Below are 22,171 nucleotides of genomic sequence, written 5' to 3'. Positions count from 1 at the left end.
CTGCTCAATCTCCCTTATTACAAAACACCTGATCTAGGAATATGTATTTAATCTGAAAACTGCTGGACAGAAGGTGTCCCTTACTTCACTGTAAAGTCCGGTCTTATTGTATTTGCACAAGAGGCTTCGAGTTTCCGCATTACTCTGGTGTAAATACTGGACCAAAATTAGCTCTAAACTAGTTTTGATTTCATAAATCATGCTCGTAGGTCTTAAACTCCGGTTTTATTAAAGCGTAATGAAACTTTGAATATGAAAAAAGTCTTTGAGCATTAAACTCTGCACAGTGAATCTCAAACATCAGAATAAAGTAACATTAAGCCAAAATACATTTTTACTTTAACATTCATGGACTGGTGTTATGTTAATAATTTTGCTCTCTAGCAAAAGATTAAATGTAATTACAGTTGACAGATCTAAATCTAGTCTCAATTAACCTTGTGTGCTTTTTTTGTTTGACTTGTCTGTCAGAGCTGCTCAGGCACTTGATCACAGAGAGAGATGAGCTGCTGGAGGAAGTGCAAAGCCTGAGAGAGACCCTGAGGGTGAGTTAAACTGCAGGTCACATGAGACACCCTGAGGGGCCAAAAATCTCCTGAAATAGACTTTTGTTTTTGTTTATTACGTGGTGTGTTTCTTTGGCATATTGGTTGTATAAATCACTGTACTATCACTTTTATATCACTGAAGCATACATATTCAAATTCCTAAAGTTGTGCTAAAAGACTGATATTAGTTGTTTGCTTGTGACTCTACTTCTACTTCATATAGAAAGAGATCAGAGGCACCAGTAATATAAAAATCTTGGCCTCCAGGGGACACTAATAGTCATATTGAGAAAGACCAGATTTTCAGTTCAGATAAACAGTGTTTCTTGTCCTTTTGACCCTCTTTCTTTTGTCGTCCATGACAGACGGAGAGGTTGGAGTGGCATCAGTTCCAGTGCGACCTGCAGGTAGCGGTGTCTGTGGCCGACCGGCTGCGGGTCGAAGCGGAGCAGACTCTGAATTTGTTCCAGGATAGCCACAGGGCTGTGGAGAACCAGCTGGCCCAGGCACTCAGCAACCAGCAGGAAAAAGACAAAGAACTGGAGAGTCTGAGGACTGAGCACAGAGACGCCTACAGCAGACTGTCTGAGCTCACCCTGCAGCAGCAGCAGGAGCGAGCTGAGCTAGATGCACTTAGGAGCGCATGCAGGGTGAAAGACATAACAGATTGTGATAAAGAGGCAAAGACACAAATATCTGAGGAGGAGATGAAGAGATCTGTGGAGGAAGCTGAAACGGAGACTGAAGCAAAAAATGAGGAGAAGCAGGAAGCGGATGAAGAGATGGATGCTAACGATTCGGGTCATGGTCCTGAGGAGACAAATGGATCAGAGAACACGCATCTGACAGGAAAGGGGGTGGCAGAGAGTTACCTTCGCAGTTTGGCTGCCCTGGAGAAGAAAAAAGATGAGGGACGTGGGCAGAGAGATCCAAGGAGGATTGTGATGCTGTCTGAAAGATCATGGTGAGTCTCACACCACAATGACTCTTATGACAAAAACTAAATCTTATCAAGCGTCCAAACTTTGTTTTTCAGGAGTCTGTCTCGTCTCCTGCTGCCAACCGACTCCTCCAATGAAAACGGAGACTCAAAAACCACAAGCACAACACTGCCACTTTGCAAGGTACAACACTTGTTAAATTGATGTGTATCTCATCACAGATTGATGAATGGATGGAGGTATTTGTACGATTAAATCACAGTAGACCTGTGTGCTGTACATTGAATCAGTCTATGAACTCTTCCAGAAACAAGAGCCGACAAAAGGGAGAAGGATGGATCGCATTTTACAGCGGCAGGACAGCTGGTCCAGCTTTTACACAGGTGAGTTTAAACCTACAAACCATCCGCTATGTTCTTTTTGACAACTTAAAGGATGCAATGTTTGTACTCAGCCCCAAGCCCATTTGTTGATACTTCAGTGTAAAGTATATATGGGACTGACTCAAACTATACAGGCTGTGTTCATAGTAATGGGAAACAATGCCTTCCTTTATAATTTTGGATGTTTTAAGGGTATTTCTGTCAATAAGAAAAGTATATAGTGTACTGCTTGAATGATCCTTTATTCAGTATACAATTGGTGTTATTACGGCTGCATTTGTGTGTCGCAGGGAAACAGGATGAAGATCAAAGCTTGGACTCCTTTAGGTAAGTAACTGTTAGGTCCCTTTCTCTAATTCTTACTGAACACATGGACAGCCACACAAACTGCAGTAGCTGTCTGTTTAACACTGAGAAGCTGGTAAATGTTCAGCAGTACAGTGTTTAAATCCATCATAAATTTAGGTTTAATCTACCTTTTTAAATGTACTTGCAAAAATGTCTGAAATCTTCATGAAACCTTCTCTCAGACCTCAGGATGGTTTCAGTGCTCTGCTGCGGCGTCACGGCGGCTCCAGAAGGAACTCTTTGCTTCGCTGGTGCCAAAGTCGTACCGAAGGTTACAAGGTAAGAAAGGATCATTTCAGCATTGTAAAAACAAGTGGAGATCAGGACATGCAACAAAAAAAAACAACATTTTACTAGTTTGTCTTCTTGAAATATGTTTTGTGGCAGAATATTGAGATCACCAACTTCAGCAGCAGCTGGGAAGACGGACTGGCATTCTGTGCTGTTTATCACACATATTTACCAACTCACATCCCGTACAACAGCCTCAGCCCAGAAGACAAGGTAAAACTGTTGATTCTCCAAAGAAAAGAAGCACATGTGATAAGCAGACAATCGAAATTTAATTCAAGTTAATAATTTGCTAAATATCTTTAACACAAGTACAAGCCTTTAAAGGCCTCCACAGAGACAGAATGGAAAGATATCGGCTGCAGTCATAAGGTGTGATAATGACTTTACAGGATGTTTCACAGATGAAGAAGGTCAAGAATCCATTTCTGAAAGTCTGTAAAAATGTCTAAACTCATAAAGAAGCTGCTTTTGACTTAACGTTGTGTTTTTACAGGAGGAGAATCTGGACCTTGCTTTTAAGACAGGAGAAGATATAGGAATCTCTGCCACACTGGTGAGATATTTTGGACAAATACTCCTGATGTTCAGTGCAGGTTTTAACAAACTCATTTAGTATGTTATGTACAATCATGTCACATTAGATTTGTTTTTTTATTTATTTTTTGTATTAGTATAGTTTTCTTTGACAGCCTTCTCACAGAGGAGCTTCACTCATAGATCTTACAGTAGATAATAACATGTCTTCGGTCTTACTCTGTTTTCATGACAACTGTGTGATAGACAGTGGACGAGATGCTGAAGGTGGACGGACCGGACTGGCAGAGGGTACTGAGCTATGTCGAAAGCATCTTCCGACACTTTGAGATGTGAAAGTCGTCATCTGTTGCTCCTCTACCTGGTTCTTCTCCGTTGTTGTGACCAGAGCTGAAAGACTAAAACACTTTTCGCCACAAGAGGGAGCAGTGCTAATGATGATTTGAGGTGTGTCAGCAGCAATATCAGACTGTTTTTATGTTATATATCAGCACTCTTTCCCACATACAGAAAATGATTACCGACTGACAACCAGACGGAAGAAATTAAACAGCATTTCTTCCTCGGATTACTTTTTATTTTTCTACATACATGGAAACAACACTGGATCAGAATAGCTGTCAGGTGATTCTGCACAAAAAGACACAAATAGATTTTAAAATCAGAAAATACTCCTGCTCAACTTCACTTTTGTTTACTGTTTACTGGGTGCTGGGTGCACTGGTTTTGCACTGTTTGCCTTTTAAAAAAGAAAATTTACAAAAAAGAGCACTTTATAATTAATGAAAACGGTTGTATTTTAAGTAGAGGATTTCAGAATATGGGACACTTTAAGTTAATCTATTTTGACCAATCTCATGACATGATGTCATCACGTCTGCATGCACTCAAACATAAAACATCCCACAGAAGAAAAGAGCTGACATGAAATCAGATTTTATGTTGGAATAGTGTTTTAACCAGACTGTATACAGGAAGTTGCCTTTGAAGAGATGTGTGTGTCTGTGTACATATGTATGTGTATAAGCATTAAGTATTTTTAAAAACATGTAAACATATGAAGTTCTTGCCAAAGCCTTATTGCAATAATAAAGTTATGTATATGGAAGTTATTGTTTCTCACTTTTTCTCCATTAACACCACACAGCGTCACAGAAAAGCTTTATTTTTAATACATAACGAAAAAACAGCATTTAATAACACTTGACAGCATATAAAATGGTATAAAAGATGGCATCAAAAGGAAATGTTTACAGTTCAATAACACAACAAAATGTTATAAGTGTAACAAGTAACAAATGAAAACATTCTAAAAGCAATAATTTAACACTTTTGTGAGGAAATTAAACCACAATGTAGATATATAGTGTGAATTTCATCATGATAGAACATTAATGCATGAAATTGTAAATTTTACTTAGTGTCACATGAAGGCAGATAGACTGTAGACAGGATCCTGAAAATACAGTATGGTCATGTAGATTCCCAAAGAATGACACAAAATTAACCTTGCAAACAATTTGTAGTAAATAACTCCTATGAAGCTGGGATGGCGCCCCCTATAGGTGGTGTTGAGAGCGGTGGTAGGAGGAGAGACTTCAGTTTAACTGACATGGTGGCGATTTCAGGGTCCTGGGTTTCATACATCTTCACCAGTCTGGCAAATTTAAGGACACCTGAAAGCAAAGCAGACAAAATCAGATTCAGAAACTGATCAAATTCAGTCTGTACCTAAACATCTATAGATATTTAATGTGACAGTACTATGAGGTTTACTGTTAGCACTTTCACAATATTCTCTGTAAAATAGCTGAAAGTGCTCATCACATTTTCCCAGAGCCCAAGGTGATGATTTCAAAGGCCTGATTATTTTGAGCAAAACTCAAAAGATATAACATTTTCTGAGACTGTAGACAAAGAAAACCAGCAAATGTTCTTATTTGAGAAGCTGAAACAGTTAATTTGTCATTTTGAAAAATAAAAGACTTGACAAGATTGTTGCTGATTAATTTTCTCTCAAATGAGTAATTGATTAATCAACTAATCTTTTCATACCCAACATTTGTGTTGAATTTTTACTGATTTATGAAATTTGCTGTTGGGTGCTGCTTGGATTGGTTTAATGGACACAAAGTACATAATGTTTCTGAAGAAAACAGTGAAGACCAGTGTAAGCCCACTGGCATCTAGTCAAAGAAAAAGTGCTTATACATTTATTTTATTTAGGTCTGGAAAGTCTCACCCTCTCCTTCGTTGTTGAAGCCATAAGCTTTGATGACCTCTTGTTGAATCTGAGTGGCCACTGGCAGCACAAGCTGTAGCATCTTGCCCATATCGTTGCAGGCACTTTCTCGCGCCTCATCCATCCTCGCTGCGTTCTCTGGAACCGAGAAGGCCTGGATCACCTCACTCAGCACCACTGTGAAGCAAACAAAAACATCAGTTTCTCTACTTCTGTACTGCAGCATGTAAATGTAAGTACAAGGGATTTTATTCATATAGCACATTTTATCACAAGTGGGCTCAATGTATGAAAATAAGAGCTGCAACAATTAGCCAACAGAAAATGAATCAACTATAATTGAATATTATTCTAATCACTTTTTAAACCAGAATGACCGATATTTGCTGGTTGCAGTTTGTCAGATATGATAATAACATGAATGTTTGGATGTTGGACTGTTGATCAGACAAATGAAGACGTCAAAATAGGCTCTAACAAATTATTACAGCACATTGTTTTAGTATTTTGACCTTTCACAAACAATGTCATTAATCGATTAATGGAATAAATATTCATTCATCATTCATAGTGAATAAGATTGTTGATTGAAGCCCTAATTGCAATGCAAACCCATTCTCCTAAAGATTGGTCAGGAGCACTCGTCACCACACAGACACACACAGCAACTTACCATAAACCTGAGAAAATATAACCATTTTCAATTTGTTTTTGAAAGTAGACAGCTAACAGATCAGAAAGCTTCAGCTGCTCTTAAGTTAAAGATCAAGCATCAGCATCACAAGATCTAAATCCTACTCCACACACAGAAAAAATACTGCTAAAAGGCCCTGTCTGTTGAACTCTGGTTACTCTGGGCATGACTTTCTATATTTTAACATCAGTTGTAAACAGACTGAAGCACAGCTGAATTACAGATGTTTAGGGGAGAATCCAAACTCCCTGCTTAAAGATCACACCCATCATGTTCTTTCTCTCTGGAAGGAAACCAGAACTCTTATGAAAAGGTTTGAAGGCATCTTCTGTCCTGACTAAATCACAACGCAGCTGTGGCTGGCCAAAGATGAACCTAACATGGGGTGAATTAAGTAAGAAGTTTTCTCACCTCTTGTCTGCTCCACAGTCAGGGTGGGCTGCTGTGCTGGAGCTGAGGCCATGTCTGCAGGTTCAGGAGAGAGACACTCAACAAAATGAACTCACATATTTACAGTAAATCTACTAATCAGGAGTGAATAGACAATAAAAAACAGACATACTGTTCTAGACAAAAAGGAAGGTAACTAAGTACTGTACTTATCATGTTCCTAAAATAACAGTTATAGAACAAACTACCAATCAGTATACATCATTAGGATTAGTGCTGTGTTCACAACTTAAAAATGATGTTTACATGTACATGTCAAAAAATTACTACAATTTATTGTTGATAAATAAAACACTCTAAATGGGGAAACTTTGCATAACATGGACTTTTATTTCATTACTTTAAGTAAATTTTGCTGCCAATACTTACGTACTTGTAATGGAATATTTTTACATTTATGTATTGCTATTTTTACTTAAAGGATAGGTTCACAATTTTTCAAGTCTGTCTTATCAGTCAGGTGTCCATGTCAACAGTGAAAAAGGTTTTCTTCACTATAATCATTCATCCTGTTCACACTGGCTATTAAAAGATCTACTTCAAATGTTTATCCAGTCATTTTGTTGTTTGTTGTAGTTGATCTGAAGCTTATATGAGGCTTCAGCAGTCTGAGTTAGGATATCTACCAAATGTACAGTCTTGCATGATGAAGAGATCTTCTAATGGTCAGTATGAACAGGAGGAATGATTACAGCAAGAAAAACATGAGTCCTTATTTGTTTGTTACAGTAAAATGTAATAAATACAATCCATTCACGACCTAAATGTTTGCACACTGTAATGTTAGGTAGCTAGTAGTTAGCTTGGACCCAGCGTTACATTTGAAGCAAGCAGTAACGTTACACATGCCTCTAGCGACAATATAATGATGTTCTTCTCTACTTTTATGTGTCACTGTAGTAAGAAAAGTTAACAAGTTTGAATTATTACAATACAGCTAAAAGAAGACGTGCTGCTGCTGTGATGAGCTCGACGTTAGTTCAACAGCTACAGATCGTTTCATTGTTTTTCTCTTTTGATAGCTCAGAGTTAACCAGCTCAGAGAATGGCTACAATGAATACATACAACTACAAAAACGCATGAAATGTAACAAGATATTGAGAATGACAGTGCTGTGTTTTCAGTACTCACCACCCTGATGAAACCACCCGAGCTAGCGGCGAAAGCGCGACGCTGAAGTTAGCTTCCGATTCGTAGCTTCCGATTTAGGGTTAAGGGTAAAGTTAAGGGAAACATAAATATTGATATTTTAAGGAATGGCTCTCTGTTTTTTCCATCTCTTAAATTCTAAAGAAAGTGTTAGACATCGTATAAAAACCCTTTATGGGGCTATTTCACTGCTCTGCACTGGCTTTTGGACCTGGTTTGTTTGATAATGTCTGGATGGGGGGAAAACTGTGAAATTGCCCTTTTTTCTTTTTCATAAATAAAATCAATGTTTTATCATTTCAAAGTGAGTTTAAACAGCGTTAAGGCTTTCCTTACGATGTCTGACACTTTAAAAACAAGTGTAAGTGGTGCAAAAATGACTTATCAGCCACTAAATATTATTTAGACTTTTCCCTTTATTTTCCCCTTTAACCTCGAATCGGAAGCTAACTTCAGTGTCGTAATGGTTTTTACGACATGTTTCCCTCCTTTCAGGCAGACGCGGATGTGAAATGTAAATAACTCAGCTAGTTTCACTGTAAGTCTGAAGAATGTAATTTAAGAGGAAGTACAAGTGAATAACAGTGAACATAAGCACACTGGACTTTGTTTATAGTGTGATCGAAGCGACATTGGGAGGTAAGTGCTGAATGACGTGTAGTAACAGCTGTTTTGCCACGTACGTACAGCTTATCACTTTCAGCTGGTGTTCGCTTGACTCTGCAGGTTATCGATGGAGCAAAAGCTGGCAGAATTCAGAGCACGACGACAGGCTGACCATGCTGCCAAAAAGGATCAGTGTGCTGGTCTGCAGTCCAAAACAGAGACGGAGACAGTGACAGAGTCAGCAGGTCAGACTGAGACACCAGCTGACAACCAACAGACAGAAAACATCCAGACTTCAACTCACAGCCCTCAAAGCGAGGTGAGACTCTGTTCACACCTAGTTTACAGAATACACTTAAAGTTAATTTTGAAGTGTCCAGGCCCAAGTCATGATAACCCTCATGATATCATTAGTGTCATTGTCTCCCTCCAGATCCCCTAAAGATATCACACAACTATTCACGTTTGATATAAAGCCTACTTTAATTGTAAACACACTGCCACTCCTGTGTCTTGACCTTTCTTTTGTGTCCCCTGCAGGACCGAAGCGACTGGCTGCTGGACAGCGCTCTGGGGAGGTGGCTGTCTTCGAGACAAATTGTCTTCTCAAACATTACTCTGCTCAAAGTGCTGCTTTGGCTGGTTCTCCTAGGTCTGTTTGCAGAATTGGAGTTCGGCCTCCCCTTCTTCGTCATCTCCCTTTTCTACTGGCTCTATGAAGGACTCCGTAGCCCAGCGGCCCGTAAGCCTGGAGAACTGAGTGCTTATTCTGTCTTCAATCCAGACTGTCAGCCTCTGCTAGGCGCTCTCACTGCGGAGCAGCTGGAGGGCGAGATGGGTTACAGACCTCTGGCAAACAGATGAAATGCTTTGGACATTTAAATCAAATAATCAGTTCAGGAACATACAGAGACCTGCTACAGTAATTTATGTTCATTAATTCTGTATAACATAAAATTCTACTGATAGTTTATTCCTGTTTAATAGTTTAATATCACAGATAGTGTCCATCACCTAACATTGTGGAGGAAGGATACACCACATCAGATATGGTGGTCTAATCCTCACCAGTCTATCACTTGACAGGATGTTTTCCTAACACAGTTAATTAAAGGGTTTTTAAAATCTTTATTCATTTTGAACACTGACCTCCACTTTCCATTGTCCTCTACTTATCAATTTGGGATTGTTGGAAAATATAGGAAGAGTATTTAATAGGGAAATGGAGTCAAACAAGAGCTGATGATGAAATGATGAAGGGTAAGCTGCGTCACTAAGAGGATCCCAGCCTCGTAGAAAAATGTCCCCAATCTCAAGGCTTTGTATCATGGATCATCTTATCTCTGGAGAACTGGAGCGATACATGTATTGCTTTAAATGACGCTCTGTAACAGTGTATGATGTGGCTTTGTAGTCAAAGGTCCTATTAAAACACAACACAGCCAACAGACCTTTTCCTAGTGGATATTTTATAACCAGGAAAACACTTCTGCAGTGTCTCAGTAAGCCGTGCTATTGGCCAAACAAGTACACAAGTCAAAACAAGAACCAATGACATTTGTTGATATTTAGCACAAACATGTTTATTTTACTTTAGTTCAGCTTTAAATATTGCATTGTCAAATTCTCAGCACGGAAAAAAGAGTTAATAATATTTTACAGATCAAAGAATATTAAATCCAGATCAGAATCTGTCATGTTACATCTGATGTGATCATTTTTGTGAGCTAAAGCTTATCAATGAGTTATTATTGATGATGCTTAGTGTCAGGTAGACAAGACAACAGCATTAGAGTTTCTACTTGCAAGGAGAACGGACAGAGATCTGCTCAGTTACAATCTCCAACCTGCTCTGAGCAAACCTTGCCGAACCCTTTGTTTTTATTCTCTTCAGGACCATCCCTAATTTACATAGTGTTGCTGCTCTAAAGGGTGGGGGTCACAAGTTGGTCACACACACTTCGGCCACTTCCTGAAAAACAACTTTAAAACAGCAAGCTTGTATACTATGACTATAAATGTTAATGATTATAGAAAGGAGTAAATATGAGATAACTTTATGTACAATAATTCCAACATTTAGATTCAATCCAGTTGTGTTGAACGATGCAGAAGATTATTTAGCTTCTCATTTATCTGAATCACCATCACATCATGAATTACATTCAATTAGCACCTTTAGTATAACCTTAGACTTGATTACATTTATGTGTGCCTTAAATTAGTTTCTGTATTGGATCAGATTTCATTTAATTAATTTAAACCCACCTCCACCCCCCCCTCATCGGAGGACAACTTTATTCTGTAGTATTTAAAATAGTAAATATAGTTTTTTTTTAGTTTTTACTTCAGTTTAATTTTAGTTTTAACTGCTGCTGTTTTGCATGCTTGTTATTTTTCTCACTCTTTTTAAATTTAAACCCACCTCCACCCCCCCTCATCGGAGGACAAATGACTTTATTCTGTATTATTGGAAATATCTTATCTTTCTCCTCTAACTACACGAATCAGAATTTGAAATGATTTAATTTTTTAAAGTTAGTTATTTGATTTTACAAGATTAGATCTGATTATATCACTTCATATTATATTATTTTAGGTTCTATACTATATTATAAATGAGCTGTATCTGTTCATTTAAAGCCAATTATTACGTTGACCATTTGAAGTATTCTATTATTCTCATCTAATTAAAAGTATTTATTTGCTAATTTATTTATCAGATTTTAAGTTTTTAGTTTAGTACAGTTTAGTTTTAATTGCGGTTATTTTGCATGTTTGTCATGCTTCTCACTCTTTTTAAATCTAAACCATCTCCCCTCATCAAAGGACAAATGACTTTATTTATTATATTATATATTCTACTTTTCTTCTCTAACTGCTTTAATCTAAATTAGATGATTGATTATTTAATTTCCAAACTATGCATTAGATTTAAGGTTTTTTCCCTTTATTTCAAGTGTGTTTTAACTAGTTATTAAGCAGGCTTGTCATTTCTGTCTCTCTTTTCTGATGTCATACCACACTGTGACACATCCTGTCAGGACGTCTCAGCAGTGTAGCAGCAGAAGCTGGTCTGGACTTTGGTGATAGAAAATCTTTGGAGATGTCTGATGAAGTTGGTCCTTGTTTTGAACACAGCTGGGAGTTTATGTTCACATCCAGTAGTTAACAGCTGCTGAGGATGTTGACTGAAGTCCTATTGATGGAAACAGGAGAGCGGCTGATTGTGTCTGTCAAAGATGTCCTCTTCTGTCTCACTGACAGCTTTCTGTGAGGAACCATCGTCCACCTCATTCCTACAGTCCATTTGTTATTAGACCAATCCAACCAAAGTGTTTCAAATCTGCACGGAATCATTTGTTGTTGTTGCCGATGGTAACAGCTAACAGCTAACAGCCTGCCTGTAAGAAAACTGCACAACCTTGTACAGGTCAATATTAGATTTATTATATTGAATTAGTTTCTATATTAGATCAGACTTAATTAATTTAAACCCACCTCCACCCCCCCTCATCGGAGGACAAATGACTTTATTCTGTATTATTTGAAGTATTCTACTTTTTTCTCTGACTGCTCTAATCTTAATTTAAAATGATTTATTTGCTCAATTCTTTATCAGATTTTAAGTTGTTTTTTAAAAAAGGTTTTAGTTTAGTTTCTAAAGTTAGACCTAATCTAGTAAAATCACATAACTACCTGATTATTATTGCAACAAATTGCTGTTTGAAATATTCTACTTTTCTCGTCTAACTGCTCTAATCTGAATTTGCAATTATTTATTTGCCAAATTATTTATTAGAATGAGTTTTTAGTTTTATTTTTAGTTTAGTTTAATAGGTTTTCAAGGTGTTATTTTTGCATGCTCACAATTTTTAAGGTTTTTTTTTTTAGATGAAGTGTTTTGTTTTTTTGTTGTTTTTTTTTTGTTTATTTTTGAAATGAAAGTTGAAATGATACTTACCTACAGTATACATACCATCTCCATGAAAGCCACACAGAGGTGTAAAATTGCACCTTACAGAACGGCCATGTTCAGGTCACCATACCCGCTGACGTACGCGGTAACAACTTTGAAAAACATATTGGATCCCCTTTCCTCTCCATCCTCTTGAGTTCCCTTTTTTTTCTCCTCCTCCACTTTGCGTCTGATTCTCTCCTCCACTTTCCGTTGTTTCTTTAGCAGCTTCTTCCTCTTACCTTCTTGCCTCCATTTTCTCACCTCAATTTCAAGACTGTCACCTGAGAGACAGAAAATATCAGAGTCAAGCTTTGAGCAGTTAAACCTTTGAATGTTGTACTCTGAAGGTTATATCAGATATGACAACATTAAAAGCATGTACTACAGAACATGAATGAGATGTTTGGTCAAAGTTTGGAAGTTGACTTTCTCACCACCGAGAGCATCAGCAGCCTCCTCCTTCTTCAAGGTCTTGTCGATGGCTTTGGCCAGTTGGTCCTTCTGGTGTTTGTAATACCTCATTTTCAGATTTGAGATGATACCCTTCTTCATCGCTGTGGCTTTGCTTCCTGTCCCCTCGTCTCTGTCCTCCACCTTCTCCTCTTCATCACTTTCCTCGCCATCTCTGTCTTCCACCTTCTCCTCTTCGTCACTTTCCTCCCCGTCTCTGTCTTCCACCTTCTCCTCTTCGTCACTTTCCTCCCCATCTCCGTCTTCCACCTCCTCCTCTTCCTCACTTTCCTCCCCATCTCTGTCTTCCACCTCCTCCTCTTTGTTACTTACCTCTCTGTCTGTCAACTCCACCACTTCCTCTTCGTCGCTGTCTATGAACTCAATCACTACCTCTTCATCGCTTTCGTCGCTGACTCTGAATTCAACCACCTCCTCTTCGTCGCGGCCTGTGAACTCGATCGCTACCTCTTCGTCGCTTTCGTCGCTGACTCTGAACTCCACCACTTGGTCTCCATCACTTTCTTCGCTGTCTACGTACACCGCCGCTTCCTCTTCATCGCTTTCCTCGCTTTCCTCACTTTCCTCACTGTCTCCAAAATTCAGTACCAACACTACCTCGTCTTCTTTACCTTTGTCATTCTCTCTTCCCTCCCCCGCATCACTCCTCTCCTGACCCCGTCTCTCCTTCTGCCTCCTCTGTCTTTCTCTCTCCCTCTTGCGTCTGATTCTCTCCTCGATTTCTTCTCGTTTCTGGATCAGCATCCTTCTGTTGAGCTGTTGACTCAATTTTCTCAGCTCCATTTCAGGATTGTGCCCTTAAAAACAGAGTAAAGAGTCAAACATTTTAATCTCAAATTACAGAATAATAAACATGATGGTAAGAAACATTGACTTTCTCACCAGCAATAACAGCAGCGGCCATCTCCTTCTCGAGGGTCTTGCCGATGGCTTTGGTGAGCTGGTCCCTCTGGTGTTCCAGGTAGCGCATTTTCAGCTTTGCTACCAGGTCCTTCTTTGGTGCTGTGGCTTTGCTTCCTGTCCCGTCCTCTGCATCGCTCTCCCGACCCCATTTCTCCTCCCACCTCCCCCGTCTTTCACTCTCCCTCTCCTCCCTTTCGTGTTTGAGTTTCTCCTCGATTCTCTCTTGTTCCTGGATGAGCTTCCTCCTCTTAGCCTGTTGCCTCCATTCTCTCATCTCCATTTCAGGACTGTCCCCTTAAAAGACGGAAAATATCATTGAGTGAAACTTTGAGTCTTTAAACATTTAAAACTACAGAACATGTGTTCAAATGTTCTTACCACCAAAAGCAGCAGCCACCTCCTTCTGGAAGGTCTCGTTGATGGCTTTGGTGAGTCGCTCCTCCCGGTGTTCCAGGATCCGCATTTTCAGCTTAGACAGGAGGCCATTCTTGCCCTCTGCCTTCCTCTCCATCTCCTGCTTCTCATTCTCCTCTCTCTCTTCTCTCTCCATCTTCTTCCTCTCCCTTTTCTCTCTTTCTCTGTCCTCTCTCTCCCTCTCCTCTCGTGCCTGTCTTTCTCTATCCTCCGTCATCCTTCTTCTCTTCTCCATCGCCTGTCTTTTTTCCTCCTCCCTTTCTCGTCTTTCTCTCTCCTCCTGCTTCTGTTGCTCTCTTTCTTTTAGTTCATGTCTCTCCCTTTCCTCCCTTTCTTTCTCTTCCTGCTCCTGTCTTTCTCTCTTCTCCTTCCTCTTCTTTCTCCTTTCAATCCTTTCCCGTCTTTCAATTTCTTCCCTTTCCTGTCTCTCTCTCTCCTCCTGCTGTCTCCCTTTCTCTTCTTGCTCCTGTATTTCTCTCTCCTCCTTCCTTCTTTTTGTCCTTTCAATCCTTACCTGTCGTTTAATTTCCTCCCTCTCCTGTCTGTCTTTCTCTTCTTGCTCCTGCCTTTCTTTCTCCTCCTTCCTCCTCTTTCTCCTTTCAATCCTTTCCCATCTTTCAATTTCTTCCATTTCATGTCTCTCTCTCTCTTCCTGCTCAAGTTTTTGCCTCTCCTCTCTTTCCTGTCTTTCTCTTGCTTCCTTCCTCCTTTTTCTCCTTTCAGTCTTTTCCTGACGTACAATTTCCTCCTTGTCTCGTCTTCCTCTCTCCTCCTGCTCCTGTTGCTCTCTTTCTTCCAGTTCTTGTCTCTCTCTTTCCTCCCTCTCCTGTCTTTGTCTCATTTCTTTCCTCTTTTTTCTCCTTTCAATCCTTTCCTGTCGTTCAATTTCCTCCCTTTCTTGTAGTTCTACTCTCTTCCATTCCTCTTCCTCCTGTCTCTCTTTCTGTTCTTGCTCCTGTCTCTCTCTCGCCTCCTTCCTCCTTTTCCTCCTTTCAGCCTTCTCCTGTCTTTCAGTTTCCTCCTTCTCTCTCTCCTCCTGCTCCTGTCTCTCTCTCTCCAGTCTTTGTCTGTCCTCCTTCCTCTTTTTCCTCCTTTCAATCCTACCCTGCTGTTCACTATCCTCCCTCTCCTGCCTCCCTCTCTCCTCTTCTTCTCTTTCCTCATTCTCCACTCTTCCTCTGCACATCCTCTCCTGTCTTTCAGTTTCCCTCCTTTCTTCTATCTCTGCCTTCCTGCTCGTCTTCCACCTCCACTCTCTCTCTTCCTCCATCTTTCCAGTTATAACCTTTTTCAACCTTCCTTAGCCGTAGTATTCTGATAGATAAATAAATAATAAGATGTTGTAATGTAATTGCAAAATGAATTTTAAGTAGTAGGCTAAATGTCACTTCTTGGTTCTGTTACATGTAGGCTAAAGTTACATTTTGTGATTTCTTTCATTCAGACTCTTAAAAGATGTGTACAAACAGACATGCTGCATTTTCTGCATTTTAAATGTGTAGAAACTTTGTCAGCCTTAAATGTGTAGTTGATCAACTAAAATCAACCATCACATTAACTCTTGGTAGGAGGAGCATTGTAACTTACATTAAATACTGAACGAATTTCAAAATGTTATCAGTCACACTATATCAGTAACTCATTACAAGTGTTACCACGTTACTCATTAAGGTTAACGAGTCACTCAATACAAGCAATGAAACATATTTTTATGGAATAACACAGTAAAATTAGTTTCTTCTTCGTTGGGAATATATGTTCCCCAACAAAAAATCTTAGCAAAGATGTTACTGTTAAGATAATTAGCGAGGGCTAACGCTAATTAGCCCAGTTTGGTGCAACTTACCTATAAAAAGTTAAATAAAAACAATCTTACCTCTCTGTCTCTGTGAAAAATGTCCATGAGTACAGCCGTGGTTATATATTGTACTGCTAATGTGTCAGCATTCTGGAATAATGGAGCTTCTGGTTGCTGTGCATGTATGGTTTTATTATTTATTAATTTTATTTAATATCATTACTATGTTTTTCCTCCAGTTATAACCGGAGATAAGCCACGTGTTCTGCATTTTTGGAGGGTCTACTGGTTGCTATGCACATAGCCCTAGTAAACAATTTAATTATATTATTTTATTTTTCAGAAAATAATGTAATTTTTGTAATCATATCCTTGTTATGTTATGTAAGTTAGCCATTTTCATGAATGTATGTGCACTTATATCAATAACTGAAATTAATAATACATTTAAAAGAGTTCATAAACGGTTGCCAAGCCACGTCATCAGAAGCCCGCATGATGCACACGCGTAATATCAACGTGAAAATATCAACATGGGCAAAACTTTTAATTGAACTTTGTTTAAGGTAATGATGAAATGATGAAAGGACAAAATGTCAAATATGTATCTCTGCAAGGAGGCCCTTTTTCCTTCAACTCAAACCCGACGGACACTAAGACCCAACAAATGCCTTTTTGCACAGAGAGAATGTAAAGCGAGATAGTTCCCCCCTCACACTTCCGCATCTGCTCTCAGGCCGCCAACTACAGATTTGATCTTTTCTACATGGCTGGCTCACATTTGGTTCTTGGGGTCCTCTTATCTCTTTATGTTTGATTAAATCGTATATTAATTTCCTGAACTGAGCATTGTTTGCTAGACATTTCGCTTCCTGAGATAAGGCACGATTTGTTTCTTGTTCTGGGGTGATAACTATCTTGACAATTAGTGTTAGCTCATTGGCTCAAAGGTTTTTCACTTCCTACAGCTCCTACATTCAACTCGTCTTGTGCAACCTGTGAAAACTGTCCATTGGCCACCTCCTAGAGTTAGCACCAGTAAGTATTCATCTCACTTCACCACTGACACTTTATTACTTGATATTCTTGGATTAAATGTTCTAGTAAAGGTAACTATCAACAGCAGCATAGTAGCCAGAGGCTGACTGTCCGCTCTGACTTTAGCTTTATGTCCAGGTGAGCTAGTTAACCCCTTTTCTGTGAAATACAAAGTTACCTGCTTAATCTACGAAGGAGTGTAGAAAACATTAGGTAACTGCAGTTACTGTGGTGAGGTGCATCCTCAATGTATGTCAGAAATGATGCTTCTTTTGCAGCGAACGTTATTTACTCTGGCAATTAAATGTTCAAAAGAAGCAGCCTCCAGGAGTTCAAGCCATTCTGCCCACAAAGGTCTATGTGGGCTTTTCCAGTTGCATAAAATAAGCTTGACTGCAACAAAAAGCCTGTTTCTGCCAGTTCAAAGTCTGCTTTAGTAATCCCTGGTGGGATGAGATGAGAGATGCATCCCCTGTTTCAACTTTGTTATTAACTCTTTAAGCTACAGACCTGTATGTATTTAATTGTGTGATTGAATGTGTACTCTTTTGTTCTTTTAGCAATGTCTGGGAATCCTGCTGTGGTTATGCGCCTGGTGGCGTCTGCCTACACTGTGGCTGAAAAAGCTGGAGCTATTGTGAGGAAGGTCCTTCACAGTGGAGAACTTGGCATTGTGGAAAAGGTGGGACCGGTTTATTTTTTGCTTCTTACATTTTTTAGCAGGTTAAACACTTAATTTCACTGTTACACAGCCAGTGGCAACATTGAAGGCAGTAAAATTCAGCTTTTTCGAGCTCTAGTTCCAGTTGAGTACAAAATACATATTTTCAAAAAAGGGGTGAGAGAGAGAGAAAAGAAAGTTGGAGAGACTTGAAATAAAAATTAGAAATATACATACAAATATACATCATATTGCACATTGGGTGTACAAGTGCAGCATTATAAATAAGAGATAAATCTTGATAGATGTCTCTGTTAGAAATAACATCCTCTTTGTCCCCATGAGCAGACTGGCGCTAATGATCTGCAGACACTGGCAGACAGACTAGCACAGCAGAGCATTTGTGCTTCACTGTCCAAACGCTTCCCTAAAATCACCATCATTGGTGAAGAGGTGAGTGAATGCATTAGAAACTCTTACAAGATTATTCAACTATTAAGCTTCAACTATAGAGAGTGAGGAGACATGATCACAAGTATGACTTGTTCATACAGGAGCTTCCAGCTGAGGAGGTGACTGAAGATCTCATTGAAAATGGCCAGGCAGAGGAAATCCTTCAGAAGAGCTGTCCAGCAGAGTATAGTGGGCTGAAAGAGGAGGAGGTAACAACCAGAACATTCAGAAATACAACATATATTTTCAGTAACAGGTATTGAGCTGAATGACTGATAGGCTGTGTATTACAATATCTTGAAAATATAAGTGTTACAGTTTGTGCAAGTTCACTCTCACTGTGTGAACAGACTTTGAATGTGTCTCTGTGAATCTCAGCTAGTTGTGTGGGTGGATCCTCTCGATGGCACAAAGGAGTATACTGAAGGTAAGCTCTTCAAATGTGTGTTTGTTTTTAAATCTAATACTGCATGTTTGGAGTGGTGTGTAACACTAATGCTTGCATTGTGCTTTCTGCAACGTAGCATGAGATATCATTGTGATCTAATTGATTCTTGTCCAACAAGTTCACTGGACAAATAGGCGTGTTTCTAAAGTGACTCCACCAGCTCTCATAAAGGCATAATAGCACACATACAATCAGTACTATTACCTTCATTAATGATTATTCATTCCTTTCCAGGTAAGCAATCATTAGGTCCATAACGTGAATAAATATGTCCATTACAGTTTTTTAAAGCTGAAGTAACACCTTTTAAAATAGTTAATTTTGTTTAAACACCCCATTGCATTATGATGGCCATTTTTACTAAACAACTAATCAATAATGGTAATAATTATAAGTTGCAGCCCTGGAATAATGTTCACCAGTTAGTTATACCAATAATGTATAAAGATGTGTTCCATTATAAGATAATGAACTAAATAGAGTTTCCAAGTTCATTATTTTCAAATTTGGCACACTTGAGTGCAAGGAAAGGTTTGTTTGTAGTTACTTTAATCTAGTAGTTATTTTCTTCTAGTAAGTTAAAGTGTAACGCACTGTGAAGCTCACAGTATGTGTTGTTGCTATGGTTACATTTTAAAATGTACTATGTGGTCTTTGTTTTTGACTTGAGCTTTGCTTGAAGTGTACTAATTTGTGATTTATGTTGAATGATTTTATTAGTTACTGAATAATACGTTCTGCTACATTTTTTAAATGTATTGAACTACCTGACAGTGAACATGTTGGTTTACGGTCTTTAATTTAAATCTTTGTTGTAATGTTTGATTGAACATAACCCTCTGTGGATCAGGTTGTTGGGTTGCTATCTTGCTCTTGGGTGTCAGAGCTTCACTGTCACTTTCCTTTTTTTTCTTTTCCCTCTTTCCATGCTTCTTCTGTCCACCTGTCTCTCTCACTTCCTCTCTGCTGACCCCAGGGTCAAAGTATCTGCATCTCCGACCTGAGGCCCAGTCACCATTCAAAGGGTCGGACACCTCTCAGCTTCTCAGCACAGCTCTCTGTATGGGTGACAGATAGACTGCGACAGCAGGGAACTGATAAACTAGGGCTGCAATTAATGATTATTTCATTATTGATTAATGAGTTGAATATTTTCTTGATTAATCAAGAATTAGATATACTTGTTTATAAAATGTCAGAAAATAGTGAAAATGCCCGTTCTAATTTCTCAGAGGCAAAGGTTACATATTTAAATGTCTTATTTTGCCCAAACAGCAGTTCAAACCCCAACGATATTCAGTTTACTATCATTATGACAATAATAGCATTAAAACACTCACATTTAAAGAGCCAAAAGCAGTAAAATCGTGACATGTTTTCTTAAAAAGGGACAAAAACAATTATATTATTATTTTAACAGTTGCTGAATATTTTTCTGTAATAATTGATTAATCAACTAGTCGTTTTAGCTCTAGTGTAGACATCAGTCTGAACCAACAAGGAACCAGTCTTTCATCTTAAAGATGTTGTCCTTTCCTTACCGTCTTGCATGTAAATACCATATTGACACTTAACTGACCACAATATGCTAGAAATGCTTTCTTAACTGGCGTCTAGCTAACTTCCTGCTGTTTTCTGACAACAGGGCTCCTGGATAACGTGACAGTGCTTATCGGTGTTGCATACGGAGGCAAACCCATCGCAGGCATCATCAACCAGCCTTTCTACAACTACCAGGTACCAAACTAAACGATCCTGCAGTCGTGTCATTCTGTTCTCCTTCACCCGTGATTAATTCAGACCTTTTCCTCATCAGCTTGGAGCAGGGGCATCGTTAGGAAGAACCATATGGGGAATGCCGGGATTGGGAGCCTTTGGATTTCAGCTGCAGGAAGTTCCAGGTGACAGACGCATCGTCACCACCACCCGTTCCCATAGCAACAAGGTGGTAACAGACTGCGTAGCTGCCATGGAACCACATGAAGTTGTAAAAGTGGGTGGTGCAGGGAACAAGGTGAGATAGATTTTAGAGTTAACAACACACTGCGCTAAGGTCAATGTAATTGATCTGTACATGAGGTAGCAATGCAGTCAGGGTTTCTGATTCTGTCCTTAGCTGCATATATCGCTGAAAGATCAGACTTTATTATTTCTATCCAGTAACTCTTACATTGTGTTGACTTTGATATACATGCATACCAAGTTGTACATTCCTCTCTGAAGTAGAGCAAGTTCAACATTACAGAGTGACAGCAGGGGGTAGATGATGTTCGGCTGGGAATGGTGCTCTTTTTGCAGATAAATGATTAAATTCAGTAACAAGAACTGTGAAAGAAAGAATCATATTAGGAGAAGCCTTAATAGCCGTATCATTTATATAATAGATATCTAGACTGTAGCTTTTGAAATATGTATAATATAAAAGTGAAAATGTAGTTCAGTGTTGTTGCTAAAAGAAGTCTGCTGATTTCTGTTGACCAGATATGAAGGACTTGGTCTGCTTTGTTATGGTTATTGATTGATCCAACAGTCAGAGATATTCGAGTGCCCAAAATTGTGATTGGAATGATTTTTTCCCCCTTATCAACTGGTCATGTTTGTTATTAGTTGTCTTTCCATAGGCTTAACATGTGAGCACTACTGCAAAGCCTGAGCAAAAAGCAGTGATCTAATGATGCTGAAGCTTGTTACTAGGAGTGGGAATCACCAGTGGCTTTATGATACAATATTAGCACCATACTTGTGTCACAATATATTAGTGCGATTTTAAATATATTGCGATTCATTACCTTTTTTCAACCGCAAATTATGTCCCCAAAGGAAAACTTGGTCCTGCACGCTGACTGTCACCTCTGCTGACCTCACCAGAAAACAAACTAGAGCCATCTAGTGGACTGAAAAAGCAATTGATTTTATTATTCTAGTACCAAAAACAAAATTTTCATTTGCAGTTTATATAATAAAAGCTCAATACTTGGCGTCTGTGTATCGATAAAATATTGCCACACGAAATATTGCAATACTATGCTCTATCGATTTTTTTTTTCCCCCCACCCCTACTTGTTACTGTTTAATACATAAAGACATTTAGCATTAACACTACCATCACACAGAGCCTGTTGATTCATGCTTATCCAATGATCATCTGCAGGTAATCCAGCTTGTTGAGGGCAGAGCTACTGCTTATGTCTTCGCCAGTCCAGGATGCAAGAAGTGGGACACTTGTGCTGCTGAAGCAATTCTACATGCTGTCGGAGGTAAAAACCTTCATTTCTATCTCAAGAGCCCATGTTGTATATGTGGAAGTACTAAAATGCACAAGTGCGTCACTGTAAGTGCACTAAAAAAAGCTTTTAAAACAATCCAGCACTGTATTTCCTTTTGGCATGCTTAAATTAGATGCTTTAAAAGTTGAATAATTATTCATTTGTTCTTTTTTTTCTTGTGCAGGTAAACTGACTGACATGCGTGGAAATCCATACCACTACGACGCTAATGTAAAGCACATGAACTCTGCCGGGGTTCTTGCTACACTACGCAACCACGAGTACTACGTCAGCAGAGTACCACAGTCAGTACTGCAAGCCCTAAAGTCAGATTGAGGTCTGTCTCAATCAGGAGTCACTAATGTCCCTCTGTGGAGCAAAACAAAAATCAACATTACGCTGTAAATAACCAGTTCACACATGCAGCACACTTCTTTATGTCAGGAACTGTCATCAATTGTAATATATACCCCTGTAAATCAACATAATCGCAAAGGAACGTAAGTCTACAAGACTCAACATGAACATGACTGAACATTGTGTGTGTCATTCAGCATCACTTAATCAG

The 22,171-nt window shown here is 39.0% G+C and overlaps 3 protein-coding genes across 3 annotated transcripts; 2 read left to right on the top strand and 1 right to left on the bottom strand.

Annotated features, from left to right (window-relative positions):
• Positions 1-3,631: 3,631 nt before the first annotated feature.
• On the bottom strand, positions 3,632-7,583 carry grcc10 (gene rich cluster, C10 gene). Its single transcript, XM_053336978.1, has 4 exons — positions 7,567-7,583; positions 6,396-6,449; positions 5,291-5,467; positions 3,632-4,724 (listed from the first exon to the last, which is right to left on the bottom strand). Exons 2-4 carry the CDS (start codon positions 6,445-6,447, stop codon positions 4,585-4,587), a joined length of 369 nt encoding a protein of 122 aa, XP_053192953.1. The 5' UTR covers positions 6,448-6,449; positions 7,567-7,583; the 3' UTR covers positions 3,632-4,584.
• A 680-nt stretch (positions 7,584-8,263) lies between these two features.
• On the top strand, positions 8,264-9,161 carry saysd1 (SAYSVFN motif domain containing 1). Its single transcript, XM_053336977.1, has 2 exons — positions 8,264-8,509; positions 8,731-9,161. The coding sequence occupies exons 1-2, from the start codon at positions 8,318-8,320 to the stop codon at positions 9,052-9,054; spliced, it is 516 nt and encodes a 171-aa protein (XP_053192952.1). The 5' UTR covers positions 8,264-8,317; the 3' UTR covers positions 9,055-9,161.
• A 7,460-nt stretch (positions 9,162-16,621) lies between these two features.
• bpnt1 (bisphosphate nucleotidase 1) lies at positions 16,622-22,060 on the top strand. Its single transcript, XM_053336974.1, has 9 exons — positions 16,622-16,775; positions 17,336-17,457; positions 17,785-17,889; positions 17,991-18,098; positions 18,268-18,316; positions 19,983-20,074; positions 20,154-20,351; positions 21,489-21,594; positions 21,788-22,060. Exons 2-9 carry the CDS (start codon positions 17,338-17,340, stop codon positions 21,937-21,939), a joined length of 930 nt encoding a protein of 309 aa, XP_053192949.1. The 5' UTR covers positions 16,622-16,775; positions 17,336-17,337; the 3' UTR covers positions 21,940-22,060.
• The last annotated feature ends 111 nt before the right edge of the window (positions 22,061-22,171 follow it).

Source organism: Scomber japonicus, chromosome 17, assembly GCF_027409825.1.
Source record: "Scomber japonicus isolate fScoJap1 chromosome 17, fScoJap1.pri, whole genome shotgun sequence".
NCBI lineage: Eukaryota > Metazoa > Chordata > Actinopteri > Scombriformes > Scombridae > Scomber > Scomber japonicus.
This window is presented reverse-complemented; position numbering and strand designations above follow the sequence as displayed.